We start from the raw sequence: 15,645 nt of genomic DNA, 5'->3' as shown, positions 1-15,645 counted from the left end.
ATAAACTATTGTTTTGTGTACTGATCCAGTCCTAAATCCATAGTGCCGTTGTTTCTGTATCATTGATGGTTATCCACTTACTATATAATATAGCCTTTCTTTGAATGCACTTAGAAAAGATGGAAAACTGTGTTATAAGGGAGGAACAAGTATGTAGGCTATTCCCTTCCTTGAACAACGAGAAGTTCTGTTATGCGTCATGGAAAATTAAAGCACAGCAATAAAATGCACCAACCAGACTGGTTGAATGATGATTCAGTGGAAAGGTTGCTTTGCCTCCTGATCGTGCGTCCTGACTTTCCTCTCAAGTACTTAAGCTGCACGTCCTATTTATTTTGTTTTTAGATAACACTGACCACAATCGGCTATGGAGACAAAACCCCCCTGACCTGGCTGGGAAGGCTGCTCTCTGCGGGCTTTGCACTCCTGGGCATTTCTTTCTTTGCACTTCCTGCTGTGAGTATCTTTGCAAAACTTAAGCACTTTCAGTTGGCTCTTGGAGGTTTATTAGCACGAGCTTTCACAAAACAGTATGCCCTAGAACACAGCTCTATCGTTCACTAATACCATTTTTCTGATGTAATGTTGACTTTTCTGTATGTATCTAGTTGGATAATTTACAAAATACGGTCTTCCCTCGGAGTCGCTTAACCTGAGAGTCTTATACCAGCTGAGGCTTTAGGACCAAATGATAATTCAGGCAACACCACCTCTCAGTCAACAGGTTACTAATACATTGAAACTATCTGTAAAGATTTAAAGATATCCTCCTCCTTAAACTGATGGCTCCCGTTAGGTGCATAAGGTGTGCACTCCTGAAGAGATGCATGTGCCCACGTGGAGTAGCTACCTCTCAGGTCCACTTGAGTGAAAAGCATACAGATTTAAAGGGTTTTTATTAATGTGTCAGATGATTTATTCCTTGTGTCATCATTGATTTTTGCTAACAACCAGTTTTCTATCAGAATGAAGAACACACTTCCCTTCTCTTAAGCTTCTGATTATTTTCTCCATACTGGATGAAGCCTTCCTTTCTGATTGCTTTATCCTCTTGTGTCTTCAAAGGCACTTGGTCAGAGTACTACCACTTGCCCCCATCCCCAAGAGCTCGCTTTTGGCTTCCCCTTGTTTGAGAGGAGCCAACAAGCAGGACTGTGAGAGCCGTGTCCGCCGTCCCGCTTAGGGAACGGCAGCCTCGGTCTTGCCCCAGACACAGGCTGGCTCACGTCACAGCCTCTGCTGCAGAGGCCCCGGGGCAGCCCTCCCAGGAGCCAAGGGGGTGGGGCCTTCAGCACCACAGCCTGTAGCTGCCGGGGCTCCGCCTCTGCCTGGGACCCCTTGTCCTTCCCATGGCCAGAGCTCAGCTCCAGACTGACCAGCTGGTTGCACCCCAGACCATGCAAGGTCAGAGAAGGGTCCCAAGAGACAACGCGAGAGCACGGGCATCAGACCCCACTTTGAATCCGGGTTTGTCATGTGCTGCCCACGTGTGAATGTGTTGGTTTGCTAGGGCTGCTGTAACAAGGCATCACGGACTGGTTGGCTTGACTTAAACAACAGAACTTTATTGTCTCGTAGTTCTGGAGGCTTGAAAGTCCAGGATCACGGAGGTGGCAGGGCCGGTTCTTCCTGAGGGCTGCAAGGGAGGATGTGGCCAGGCCTCTTCCAGGGCTCGTAGACGGCCGTCTGAGCACTGTGTCTTCACATCGTCTTCCCTCTGCCCATGTCTGTGTCCAGGTTTCCTCTTAAAAGGACACCAGGGGGGCTCCCCTGGTGGCTCAGGAGTTAAGAATCCGCCTGCCAGTGCAGGGAACACAGGTTCGAGCCCTGGTCCAGGAAGATCCCACATGCCGCGAGGCAGCTAAGCCCGTGCGCCGCAACTACTGAGCCCACGTGCACAACCACTGAAGCCTAGAGCCCGTGCTCCGCAACAAGAGAAGCCACCGCAATGAGAAGCCTGCGCACCGCAAGGAAGAGTAGCCCCCGTCGCTGCAACTAGAGAAAGCCCACGTGCAGCAAGGAAGACCCAACGCAGCCGAAAATAAACAAATTAATTAATTAATTAATTTTATAAAAAGGACACCAGACATACTAGGTTAGGGCCCACTCTAATGAGTTCACTGTAACTTGATCACCTTCGTAAAGACCTTTTCTCCAACTAAGGTTACATCTGAGGTCCTGGAGATTAGGACTACAGCCTATGAATTTTGGACACAAGTCAGCCTGTAAGAGAAACCCTGAGTACATTTCTTTATCGATAGCAGGTAGGAAAAATTATCACACCCAGAGAAAATCTGTTAAGACCAATGACGTAAGTCAGGTGCTCGTCACAAAGAAAAGTTTCATGATGTGTGTGTTTCCTGCTGTGACAAAATGAAGCAGAGTCCAAACAGCGTCTCACTTATCCACAGTCTGCTGAACCTGGCAACCTCAGGAATTCAGACCGGAATTCAGTGGGCAGAGACCAACTCAATAACCAGATTCCCTACAGGAGAACACCTTTAGAAACAGTAGAACGTAGTCTTGTGCTCTTTTCCCAAAATAATGGCACAAAAGATCTGCCTCTGTTGTGTTTATACTTATCCTGAGGCCACACGTCTAACAACCTGTGTGATCCCTCGAAGAACTACAGGCAGGGAAGGAGGCGCCCTCTGCGCTGTTCCCCGCTCTGGGCTGTTCCCACGGGCACCCGTGTATGTGCCGTCCTCCCAGGACAGCCTCGAGGCTCGTTCATAACCTGTGCTTAATTTAGAGAAAAGTCTGGTAAACTGAGGTCTGTGCTTTCACACCTCTGAGGATTATAGACAGCAATGTAGAAGTACGGTGATAGAACACACATTAGAAACAGGAAGAGGTAACAGCAAGGGAGGGAAAAGAAAAGGGTAAGAAGTGAGCAGACATAAGTGTTCAAAGGTGAAAAGACCTGGGCCACTTGGCCTGAAGGTCAGCCCACCTCAGCGAGACCCCCTGACTCCATCCTGAGACCATGGACCATCACAGGAGGTTCAGCTGTGTGGCTCTTAGGTTAAGGGTCAGAGACTAAGTGGCCATTCTTGTAAAGGTTTCCCAATAAAGTGATTACAATTTTATATGCAAATTAAATTAATACATGTTGGAGATCTGGACATCTTGCTTGCATAGAACAAGCAAAGTAGACTTCACCATGGATCTTTTTACTGCAGCCTCACGTTAGGTACTGAGTTCTTACTTGAATGAAAGACTCAGTGACTCCCGCATACTTTTAAATAAAACAAGGTGGCTGGAAATGCCGTTATGTCTTGTGCACCCGCGGGCTGGCAGGGGTGTCGGATTGAAATTAGGAGAACACGTTGGCATTTTGCTAAGAAAAGTCAGAGGTGGATTGTGGCCCATCCCTGTTTGAGGTCCTTTCTACCCAGGAAACAGAGGACCAAGAAAGAGAAGCTCCTTTCCCCATCTTTTCCTCAAGGCAGAAGGACTCTCGCACACATCACAGAGTCACACAGACCAGCAACTCCACCAGGGGTCCCCTTCCCTGAGACCCCTGCCCAACCTCGCCCTGCGGGGCAGGCCTTTCTCCACCTGCGGAAGCCCCTTACCTCCTGCTGAGAGGATCTTTCTGTCTAGCCTGTTCGCCAAGTGCAGGACTGGGGAGTACAGATAGGCTCTTCTAATCTGGAAGGGAGTATATTTTAACTATAATTAAACAAGGGATAAATATTTTAAATACTGACCAATACGTGTTTCCTTTTTATTTGGTGTTTATGTAGCACTTCTAAAACTTAAAACTTCAAAATTTAAGTTATCTGATCTTAGGAAATGAATTAAGACAAAAATCAATTTCTGAGACTTTGTATCTATCGGTATGGATACTGGAAGGAATAGCACATAAGTTATATTTACATGTATATACTTACATAACTTACAGGATATATTTATATGTAACATAACAGGCTTTATTTTACCAGCCTTGTGTTTCTGTTTCTGAGCTGGGGACGGAGGGAGGTGGGGCAGGCTTGGACAGCAGCCGTAAGAAGACGACGAGCAGAGCTAGTGCAGTGACTGCTGTAATGGACAGTCTGGCTCAGGAGACATGCAGCTGACATTTGCCATCTACTAGCGAATGTTTCTAAGCACTGCCAACGTGATTTTCACCACATTTAATTTGTTTGGCAGGTGCTAAGTTTGTGCTATGTAGGGCCTGGCCTGTCTTCATTTTCCAAAAGGGATCTAACTGTGAACTTCATGTTTACATAATGAATGCTCAAAAATGGTAACTATTGCTGCTAATTCAATGCCTACAAAATCTAAATTATGCTTCCCATGAGTGGATTATACACATCTATGCATATAATATGAATACATAATATACATAATATAAATATATGCTATAAATTCTGCTGTTTCATAGTCTCTTGCATGTTTAAACTTCATGAAAAATGACATTAAAAGGAAAATACTTAAACTTTTCCTAAATGCTCTTAAGGAGCAGCAAGAAATTGAGGAGTTATATGTAACTAAGAGTTGATTTGGATTTGCAAACAGAAGGCCATTTTTATAACCTCTGAATGGAGGGAGATGTTGTCTAAATCTACAAATAAGATCCTATAGACCAGGTTTTCGTAGAGCTTGGTATGTTCAGTCACAGCCTGGATGAGGTGAGGACCTCAGGCTGCACAGCACAGTCACTAAGGGAGTGAGATGGAACAGACCTCAGACGCCATCCCTCATCTCACGGCGCAGCCCCTCATCGTGACCGGTGGGGGAGTCGGTCACTGCTCATTAATAACAAGACTGTCGTCGTGTAACTGCATTTTAAACAGAATTGTGTTATTTATTATCTGGTCATTGTCACAGAGGTACTCAGAATTGTGGAATCTCAGGATGAGAAAGAAGGTTAAAGGTTACCTAGAGCCCCAAAATGTCCTCGCCAAGTTTTCATCCACTGAGACCTAACACCTCCCAAGGACTAGACCCATCACCCCCTTGAGCAGCCTGTACTATCTTTGAGTGACTTCAAACGTGAAAAAAAGGAAAATAGGCGATCCTTACCTGTGGCAAATACTGACTTAGAGCTTATAAAATGCCCGGCCGTATGTAACCTAAGGGTTAGGCTCCTTGAAGTTTAATAAGAAGCTAATAATTTATAGCTAGCAACTAAAATCCCAGACTTGAAAGCAGAGGGGCTCCGCGTCCCACACCAATAAAGTGGAGGCTTAGAGACAAAGCCCAGAGACTGAACTGAGCAAACTCCAAAGCCAGCCTCAACTCAAGGGTGAGACGAAGCATCTTGATTCCACAAATTTAGACCAAAGCAAACTGAAAAGAGAGGCCAGCCATATCAGAGAGCTGGAATTTTGGCAGATGGAGACAGCAGAAGGAAGCAAACCAGCAAAAGCTAGCATAAACCCAGAAGGGACTGCTCATCTACCAACCCCCAGATCTGACAGGTGAGCCAGAGCCAGGAAGGCAAGCCAGGCTCAGAGTGTGCCGTTAAGACTCAGGTAGACAGGAAGGTGCTTTGCATCGACCTGTGCTCTTGTCTTTACTGGACAGACACGCAAAATGGCAAACCTTCGACGTTTCCAAAACTGAGTGTGTGTCTCATCTGGACAACTGTCCTTCCCCACTGTTACTTTCCTTTGGTAGGTGTAGAATTATAGCATCGCTGAGGATTAACCTTACACACTCCCTCTCCCACCATTTCGTGGACGGAAAGTATAAAATCAGGTAGTGTCGTCAAAGTGCTAGGAAAGCTCCCATGTCCACATCCGCGAGACAGTAACAGCCCCAAGTTCTAATCCCCCTCTGTCCACCACTGGATAGGAACATTCTCTCTGACTTAGGCGTAAAGAAATGCCACAGAGAAGGCCACGCAAAAACATTTTTTTAAATGGTGATTTTTATTTGGAATTGTGGTGACTCCTCCTACCCCATGAGAGACCGTGGGGCCTGGTGACTTCTGGAAGGGCAGACGTCCTTCTGCTTCCTGCCCAGCTGCTTGCCATTGGCCGACGTGTTACAGTAGAGGAAATCGTGTTTGTTTTAATGAGTTTAGGAACAGGTTGCCTACTGTTCGCCATTTCACAGACTCTTCTTAGAGGGTTTTTTAAAATATTTGTATTACTTAATGGTGTTTGGGGGAAGGAAGTTTTCAGCGCTATTTCCATATTTTGTTGCAGGGCATTCTTGGCTCAGGCTTTGCATTAAAAGTACAAGAACAGCACCGCCAGAAGCACTTTGAGAAAAGAAGGAACCCAGCCGCCAGCCTCATCCAGGTAAACGTCAGTGTACCGGGAAGACGGCAACACCTGTTTCTGCAGGCGCCGGGTCGTGGGCCGGTCCCTCTGTGCCCTTGCTTAGGGGAGCTGCTCTTTGGTTTTGTTTTTAAAAGCGAAGCTGGAACTTAATGTACAGTCTTAGATTTGGTCAAGTGTTCCCCACTCCCAAACAGAAAAAAATACTATGTATTTTCAGGCAGTGGTCCGCACTTTGTTCGGATTAACTAACGGCAGCAGCAGAGCCACGCCGGGGTCAGCAGTCGCGTCGCTCCTGGGATGACCTAGTATGTGTCATGCATTACTTGGTGAAAGATCATTGCTCATTCAGTGATGGAGCAGAACACAGTATCGGTGCCCGCCTTGCAGTTACCGCCTGCTGCCCGATGTGTGCCGCCGTTCTGAGGAACAGCGTATTTGTTTAGAATGTCGGGGTTTAGTACTCGTGGAATCACTTTTAATGCCACCTACAGCCATAACTGGAAATTCTTATTTTAAGAGCTGGAATTCTGGAATACATCGATGTTTGAGCGTATGAAGTAGTAAGCATATTGTTTGAAGCTAACTCATAATACATAGGTTGTTCAGCATTTAATCTTTGTTTCAGTAACTCAGGATTTGCTTCAGCAGTAAAAGGAACGCTTCTCCTTCTGTCATCCATACCTTTTGGGAGTAGAGCCACCCTAGAATCACAAAATATGTTTTCCTCTAGATCCATGCTGTGAGTTCGTATTTAATTATAGACAAGATGATTATGTAACATCCCTCCATGCCAGGCAGCGGGATGCCCCAGACCTGCAGAACCAGAGGGCTCAGGGCGGTGACTGAGGTTCCTGCTACAGTAGCAGGCCCGTTGTTCCCACGCACCTTGCAGGTTCCAGTCGGGGGTGGAGGGCAGCAACCACGACACAAGACTCCGCAGCCTCTACCTGTGGCCACAGGGTGGGGGGAGGCGGGGAGGGGCTACATCAGGAAGGAGACCCCTTTGTATCTGTGACTAAATGAGGGTGTTAGTGTTTAGAGCAAACTGTTCTGTGACTCCTGACCATTGCGCATCACGTGTAATGCACACCACTGAGAGGCTCTTGTTTTAAAATTTCCGGGTTTTAAAGGGGCGCCAAAGATAAAGTAAACTTTGTTTTCCTGAAGGAAAGATCCCTGAGTCGTAGGAGTTTAAGATCTGAGGCCAAATGACAGGGCCATGATGAAAAGGGATGTCACGCATGCCGGGGTGCACACAAAATGCCCCAACAGAGAGCCTCCACCCTTTGGCGCTTCTTAACTGCTTATGAGGTGTCCCCATACTTCTATTTTTATCTTTCAGTTGCTCTTTAACGTATTCATCTTTCAGTTCTGGAAGAATGCTTTCCAGCCTGTGAATGCAGAGCTACTCCCTGGGTTCCTTGCATCCATTCGGGCAGCAAGCCCTGTCCACACAGGGAACCAGTGGTACACCTTACACATACCTAGGCTGCCTGCTCTCAGGAGCGTGGCCGTGCTGTTGGCATGGATAAAGTTCAAACTTATTTAATATCCTCGCGAAATTATTTACTAGCTTTTTGTATTGAATGTTTTCTCAATCAGCATGTACTCAAAGTACAACCACTTCTGTGTACAGATCCTTGATATTTCTGGGTATAAAATGGGACTGCATCAAAAAAATCTTAGACCATCGGCCAACCTGTTGGAAAGTGAGCCCTTTGAGGAATTTCTGAGGCGTGGATCCCTTGTGATGACACAGAGCTTCCAGCTCTGCTGCCCAAAACAGTTGCCAAGAGCTGCGGGTGGCTGTTTACGTTTAGAAATTCGGTTCCTGGGAGGCACCAGCCACGTCTCAGGTGTTCGGTAGCCGTACACGGCTACTGGCTATCATACTGCACAAGACAGATACAGAGAATAATAGGAGGGACTTTCTGGTCTATCTCATCATCATTAACTACCAAGTTGTGCCAAAAAAAAAAAAATTTCCAATTGAACGTGAAAACAGATTACCATTCCTCCAGGCAGTCTTTGGACCAGAGGCATTTATACCAACAGCCTTTCGCCAACAGCCAAAGCAAGGCAAGGCCTTCCTGAGCCGTAAAAAGCGAAGAGGGTGATTGTAAAGTTTACTTAAAGATCTAGATTTTTATTTTATGGAACTGAGTTATGTAATACATATTGTGATCAATAATTGAACTTGTACCAAGGTAGGTAACTGTGGAGTGAAACCATTAATTTTTTTTTTACTTAAAACTCTAACTTATGTGTTGTTCTGAACAAAAAAGAATATAAAATGAAAGGCTTGAAACGTTCAAGAATACCTTTAAATCTAATCATAGTTTCATTAATTACCAATTTAAAAAGTGATTGTTCCTCTGTCCAAATGTAATTTATTAGACATAAGAATAATGATATAATTATTAAATGTATTCATTGTTTTTCCTTGCTGTAACCCATAGCCAGAAGTCAGGGCTTTAAGCTTTAGATTATAGATTGTAGATGTTTACTTTAAGGATGCTTTAGATTAAACAACAAGCCTCATTTGCTGATCTATGCATTTTCTTACCCAATAAAACTGCCTTGGTTAGCTGATCACACAAAGCATCAAGACCAAGACCGGTCTTGTTTGTTTGGAGCCAGAGCTGCTGTCTTTGTAAAGGGTGCTGGAGATGCCCAGATTGCTTTGTCGTTCAGTCGGTGAGACAACTAAATTAACCGGCATTTCAGGGTTTTAGGGAAAAGTTTGAAACCCCAGCAGCTTGCAGTAAACTCAGTTGTGTCAACATCTTTGCGTGATTCATTTAAATTAACTTTTCCTTTCAAGCGGAGCAGTCTAGGAAAAGAAAGCAGCCCTCAGTAACGTTTTGGATTCTTCCCCAATGTCACCACTTTTATTAATAAAGCCTAAGACTTGCGAAGTGCTTCTATTCACAAGTGTGCAGAGTGTTTCTGCTACCTTATGTCACTTGATCCCCAGGACAAGCCTAGGGACTTGGCAAGAGGTAGGACTCAGGTCTCCGGTGTCAGAATCTGAATCCAGCACTGGAAGCCTCATATATACATCACTGAAGCCTGGGGATTAGCATTTCAAGATCCTTCAGAAGTTCTGTGTGAGCGGTTTCCTCCTAGAGAGGTTGGTCCAGTTCAGGGTGGAGCCAAGGTGCTTTATTGGAAACAGAAACAGGGGAATTAAGTACAAGTGTGTGAAATGAATGCTGACAGGTGGGCTTATTTTCCTGAGGGAAGAGAGTAGAAGATGCTGCTCTGGGGAAATTAGTTGGCCCAAAAGAAAAACAAATTATGTATTGAAACTTCGGCTTCCTCTAGTGAAAGAACTGAGCCTTCCAAAGTGAGGCCACTAAAATAAACTCAAGCCACATATACAGAGCTTATACAGCCTTTGTAGTAATGCTTTAATCATGAATAAGGACAGATTCAGAAAAAAAAAATTCCTAGATGTGGAAAACATGAGAGCAGAAAGAGAAGAAAACAGAAAAGGAGATAAACTGTGAAAATCTCCCCCAAAATAGAAAAAAAAGACAGAGATGGAAAATAAAACAAAAAACAGTAGGAAAATTGGATGACACTTCCAGGAGATCAAATATTCAGCCAACAGAAGTACCTCAAAAAGAATACAGGGAAACTAAGTGTGGAATTTTATCAAATAAATATTATATTCTGGTTCCCCAAAAATGAAGGGCAGGAGGGGCCACAGTAAAAGGCCCCCCAAGGACCCAGCACTGTGAACAAAAAGCTTCACACTGAGGATGCCCTTGTGAAATATGAGAACTCCTGCAAGAAAGGGGATCCTAAATGCTTTCTGAGCAGAACATACCCAAAGGGTCCAGAATCTGGATTGCATGGATTTCTCATTAGTAACCTTAAAATTAGAAGAAGACAGTGGAACAATACTTTCAAAATTATGGAGGAAAATTATCTCCAATCTAGAATTCTACATTCAGCCAAATTATTCATGGCGTATGGGAGTAACATGAAGACTCTTTCAGATATGCAAAACCTCAAAACCTCACCTACCATTTCCCCATACTCAGGAAGCTAATATCACATCTTCTTTATCAATGCATCTACCGATGGGCACTTGGGTTGCTTCTGTATCTTGGCTGTTGTGAGTCATGCTGCAGTGGTCATGGGGGTGCAGATATCTTGTTTTCATTTCCTTTGGATATATACCCAGAAGTGGGACTGCTGGATTATATGGCTGTTCTATTTGTAATTTTCTGAGGCGCCTCCATACTGTTTTCCTTTGCAGTATATATACACAGTGGAATATTATTCAACCATGAGAAAGAAAAAGTTGCTATTTGCAACACACGGATGGACCTTGTTATTATGCGGAGTGAGAGAACCAGTCAGAGACAGACAACTATTGCATGGTCTCACTTAATGTAGAATCTAAAAAAATTTTTTAAGTCAACCTCCTAGAAACAGAAGCAAAAAGTGGTTGCCAGGAGCTGGAAGGTGGGGGAAATAGGGTAAAAGGGTACAAACTTTCACTATGAGATGAACATGCCCTGAGGCTGTAATGTGAAACGTGGTGACTATAGTTGATAACAGTGTTGTATAATTGAAATCTGCTAAGACTGTAGAACTTAAATGTGCTCACACCAAGAATAGATACATGTATATGTATAACCGAATCACTTTGCTGTACACCTGACACTATCACAACATTGTTAATCAACTATACTCCAATATAGAAATAAAATAAAAAGTCTTTAACAATGCATTTCAAAAAAAACCCAAAACAAACAAACAAAATGTTCTCACACCAAAAAACAAACAAGCAAATAAATACCTGAGGTGATGGATGTGTTAATTACCTAGATGGGGGGAACCCTTTCATAACGTGTACATATATTAAATCACCATGATGTAAGCTTAGAAGATCTCACAACTGTATATAGGTCAGTTATACCTCAATAAAGCTGAAATGAAAAAAAAAAGAAAAAGAAAAACAGGAGAAGCTACTTGGGTAGAATTAATCCTCCAAAACAAGGAGATGAACCCAGAAAGGAAGGAGACGTGGTGTCCCGGGAGCAAGAGATCCCACCCAGGGAGGAGTGAGGGGACCTCCAGGCTGTTGCTGAGGGGCAGTCCCAGGGCCGGAGAGCAGAGAGCCGGAGGGAGGGCGGCAAGGAGACACAGCTTTCGTGATGTATCTGACAAATGGGATTTTAGAGTTCTGTTGGAGAGTTCAGGAATGTTTTCCTCCTGGGTACATAAAGGCAAATCAAGACATCAAAATAGGGCAATACTAGCTCCAAGAAAAACCAAAATAAATTACACGGGAAAGAAAAATGTAGTCAATGGTACATCACATCGCTGAGCAGTAGTTACGGGGTCAAAATAATGCAAACACTAAGTAGTGTTCACTAACTAAGAGTTAACTAAAATTAACTCAAAACTGTTGGTAGGATGAGATCAGGGGAAGGTGTGTACATGGCTATGTCACTATCTTCCATGGTAAGAAAATGAAAAACCCCAAAGAAATATGAGAACAATCCTCAAAAATAAGGATTCTTAAAATTAGAAACAGAAGCTATAAAAGTTGAAGGGGTTGCCACTGAGGAACAAAAATGAGTGAGAAGTAAAGTGGGGAAAGCGATATTACTGGTTTTCACCCTAAACCTTTTCATTCTCTGGCTTCTTAAATTCTATACCTTGAAAGAAATCATTCCATGTTGATGATACCTTTGGATGCTCAGCTGGAACTAAGGTTTCCAGAAAGGGTCGAATGCGCCATAGCTGTAATGCTCCAGACAATGCAGACTAAATACTCCCTGAAACGTAACTATACTGACATTGCGCTTATAGCTCTAGACCAAAGTGTGAACTTGTTTGGCTACCTTGAGCACCAGGGTCGCAGAGTAAATGGTGAATTCGGCTTTCCTGTTGCTTTTTTGGTGACTTTTCCTTGGGAGTGTGTGTGCCATGTAAATTAAATCCCTCTGGGCACTTTCTCTTGCCAACCACTGTGTGATTTTAGCTTCAAGTAGAGGAACGTCGGCTCCTCGATCACATGGTTGTGGCCTTGGGTTCAGCTTCCAGAAGCTGAGGGAGAGCTGAGGCCGGGACGGAGTGATTAGAGGGTGAGAATAATAGGTACCTGCTCCACTGCCACTCGACTGCGGACTGGTATCAGCCCTGAGGGAGATGCCACTTGCCCTCTGCTCCTAATGAAGGGAATAAGAGCTTAGCTGTTGAGATCAATGTGATAGAAAAAGAGCACGAAGCCAGATCTCATGGTTAAGAAAATTTTCAATTTTCTAAGCGTGGCCACTTCTGCCCCCCGTTCTTTATAAGTTTGGCAGGTAACGTCTTGGTCCCATTTTTTGTCGTATTGTTTGGGATTTTTTTTCCACTGGTATCTAATAACGCCCAGGCCTGCTGTGTGCTTCTCACTTCTACGTGAGTCCTGCTTCCACAGTATCCAAGTCCACATACATCTGATGCCTTCTATTCAAGTTGTTTAATTAAAGCGGCACTGGCGGGGCTCTGGCCTTCACTACAGAAGGAGCTGCGATAATAAACCCATGTGTCTTTATCGATTACTCCGAATCACCCTGTAGACTGTGAGTGCACAGCACTTGCCAAAACTAACATTTCAGGATGATACGATGGCAGCCGCTTTGTTCTCTGTAGGATGCCAAGATGCCTAGCGTACGTTCTGAGGGATTTGTAGGTTCAGCCAACGTGAGCCGTGTGATGAAGGCTCCGGGCAAGGAGGCTGGCTTCAATTAGTTAAACCTTCCTTAATAATATAAAAACCCTCAGGTCCTACCATATATCTTCCTAGTTTTTATATCACTTCTTGAACACTTATTGAAGTATAAGGTGCGTAGGGAATGCAGCGCAGACCCTAGAAAACTGCGCTGCTGTTGTCGCCAGCAGCCGGAGAAAGAAGCAGATGGCGGTCAGCACCCCACGCACCCTCGCTCCACCTCTGCCCCTGGGGGAGCCGCCCTGCTGCCTTCTGACTGCGGGGATTGGTTTCCCTGCTTTTGTCCTTTGTGGAAGTGGAGTCACACCACAGGCACTCGTTTGTGTCTTGTCCCTCTCACGCAGCAGTATCCGTGTAAAGGTCGTCCACACTGTTGGGTGCAGTTATAGTGCATTGTGCCTGTGTGCTGATCCACTGTGCTAGCAGTCCGCAGCTCACCCATGTATGGGCCTGCGGACGGCTGCTCGAGCATTTCCAGCTTTGGTTTATTAGGAGTACTGCTGTTTAGACACAGGAGACAAACCTATGGTTACCAAAGGGGAAAGGTACAGGGGAGGGATAAATTAGGAGTTTGGTATTAACACGTACACACTACTATATATAAATTAACCAACAAGGACCTACTGTAGAGCACAGGGAACTCTACTCAATACTCTGTAATGGCCTATAAGGGAAAAGAATCTGAAAAAGAATAGATATATGTATATGTATAACGGAATCACTTTTCTGTACACCTGAAACAAACACAACGTTGTAAATCAACTATACTCCAATATTAAAAAAAAAAAAAAGGGGGTAGTGCTGTTTAGACTCACAGATGGAGAGAACAACTTCGTGGTTACCAGTGGAGAGAGGGAAGAGGGAGGGGCAAGGTAGGGGTCGGGGATTAAGAGGTGCAAACTATTATGTATAAAATAAATAAGCTACAAAAATATATTGTACAACATGGGGATTACAGCCAATATAACTGTAAGTGGAGTATAACCTTTAAAAATTGTGAGTCACTTTATTGTATACCTGTAACTTACATTGTACAGCAACTGTACTTCAATAAGTAAACAAGTAAGAAAATTCATGTTAAGATTTTAAAAAGAGTAGTGCTGTTTTGAACATTATAGTACACATCTTTTGATGAGCTTGTATAAGCATATTTGTTGAGTATACATGCAGGAGCGTGTAGCTGTATCATAGGGTATATATACTTCAGCTTTAATAGATACAGCTAAAGTTTTCCAAATTAGTTATGTCAATTTTTAACTCTTTTTTCTGCACACGCATATTCAATGATATTGTCAGGAAAAGGAATATTATTAGGTCACTGTTTTCTTCATTGTAGGTTTCAAAATCATGAATGATAGTAAGACAGCAGGGGCATGACCTGTTTATATGAAATAGTCACACAAAATAGAATGTTTTGATTTATGAATTATAATAAAAATGTTCCTCTCAGGAGAGTGGCATAAACACTTGGTCCCTAGAGATGTTTGCGGACCTATTGCAAAGGAAGAGATTCACCAAAATCTCAATGGAAAGTAAGTTCAGGCAACCTCTGAAATGGACAGTTCAGAGGGAAGCTGTTCCAACAACGGTCACTCACCAAAGGACCGTGGAGGCATTCTAAGACCAAGAGCCAGGCAACCTGAGGTGGTGTCTCACCTCTGCCAGCCTTGTGTTAACCTCTTAATGTATCCGAGCCTTTAGTTTCTCTTCTACGCAATAAGGGTCATAAGGGCCTTAATCCACACTGTGGGGGTTACATGAAAACACTTTGTGTTATATATATATCAGGTATAATTATATGAAGTACACAGAGCTTGTGTTTCACATCAAAGAGCTACAAACGTGTTCTTAGACCCCAGCATTAAATTCTTACGTGCTTTCCAATCGTATTCCTGAGAATACGTTTCCCCACCCTGTTTTAGGCCTGCCTCTTATCTCCACCTTCATGGTTAGCCTTAGAAGTACCACATGGTTCAACCGCAGGGGATTTCACTACATCATTAACATGCCCTGGTGGTCATCAGTTTACTAGCTAATTTACTAGTCGCCTCATGGATTTCCAGGGTCCTTTGCCTCTATCTTACAAGTGGTGATTAAGGGCACGCAGTGGCTCCCGGGATGCACAGTCAGTCCCACTCGGGTAGCTCACCTCCCACGTCTCTCCCTAACCAATCCCAAAACTCCTCTGTGTTATGCTTTGTGGTACTTCTGCTTCTGACGTGAGTTATTTTGAAAAGCAGTTCTATGGATGTGGTGGAGCATATTTCACAGCCAGGCGAAAACACCCAAGCCTCTTCACCCTCCGGACATTTATCAGGGCTGAACATGGCAAGGAAAAGATGCTTAATCTGTATTAATTTACTAATCTCCCTTTTCATTGCATTCTCTCTCCTCCTCTCTTTTGTTTTTCTTTCTTATGTCCCCGCGTATGCCGCGTGCAGTGCGTTTGGCGTAGTTATGCAGCCGACGAGAAATCTGTCTCCATTGCAACCTGGAAGCCGCACCTGAAGGCCTTGCACACCTGCAGCCCCACCAAGTAGGTGTCAGTGCGACAGTCGGGGCTGTAGTCGTGTTTCCTTAAGTTTGTAAAGCAAACCACACACGCGCGCACACACACACACACACGCATGCACAGGTGTCGATTCGGGGCTTGTCTTATTCTCT

The 15,645-nt window shown here is 44.2% G+C and overlaps 1 protein-coding gene across 1 annotated transcript in view; it reads left to right on the top strand.

Moving 5' to 3' along the window:
* KCNQ5 (potassium voltage-gated channel subfamily Q member 5) overlaps positions 1-15,645 on the top strand; it is a 575,985-nt gene that overhangs the window by 482,253 nt on the left and 78,087 nt on the right. Inside the window, exons 6-8 of the mRNA XM_065888664.1 lie at positions 346-456; positions 6,162-6,257; positions 15,423-15,517. Of these exons, the coding sequence (XP_065744736.1) occupies positions 346-456; positions 6,162-6,257; positions 15,423-15,517 (302 nt within the window). The remainder of the gene's footprint in view (positions 1-345; positions 457-6,161; positions 6,258-15,422; positions 15,518-15,645) is intronic.

This window comes from Phocoena phocoena, chromosome 12 (genome assembly GCF_963924675.1).
Source record: "Phocoena phocoena chromosome 12, mPhoPho1.1, whole genome shotgun sequence".
NCBI lineage: Eukaryota > Metazoa > Chordata > Mammalia > Artiodactyla > Phocoenidae > Phocoena > Phocoena phocoena.
Note: the sequence above shows the minus strand (reverse complement) of the source record. Positions and strands in the feature narration are given on the sequence as shown.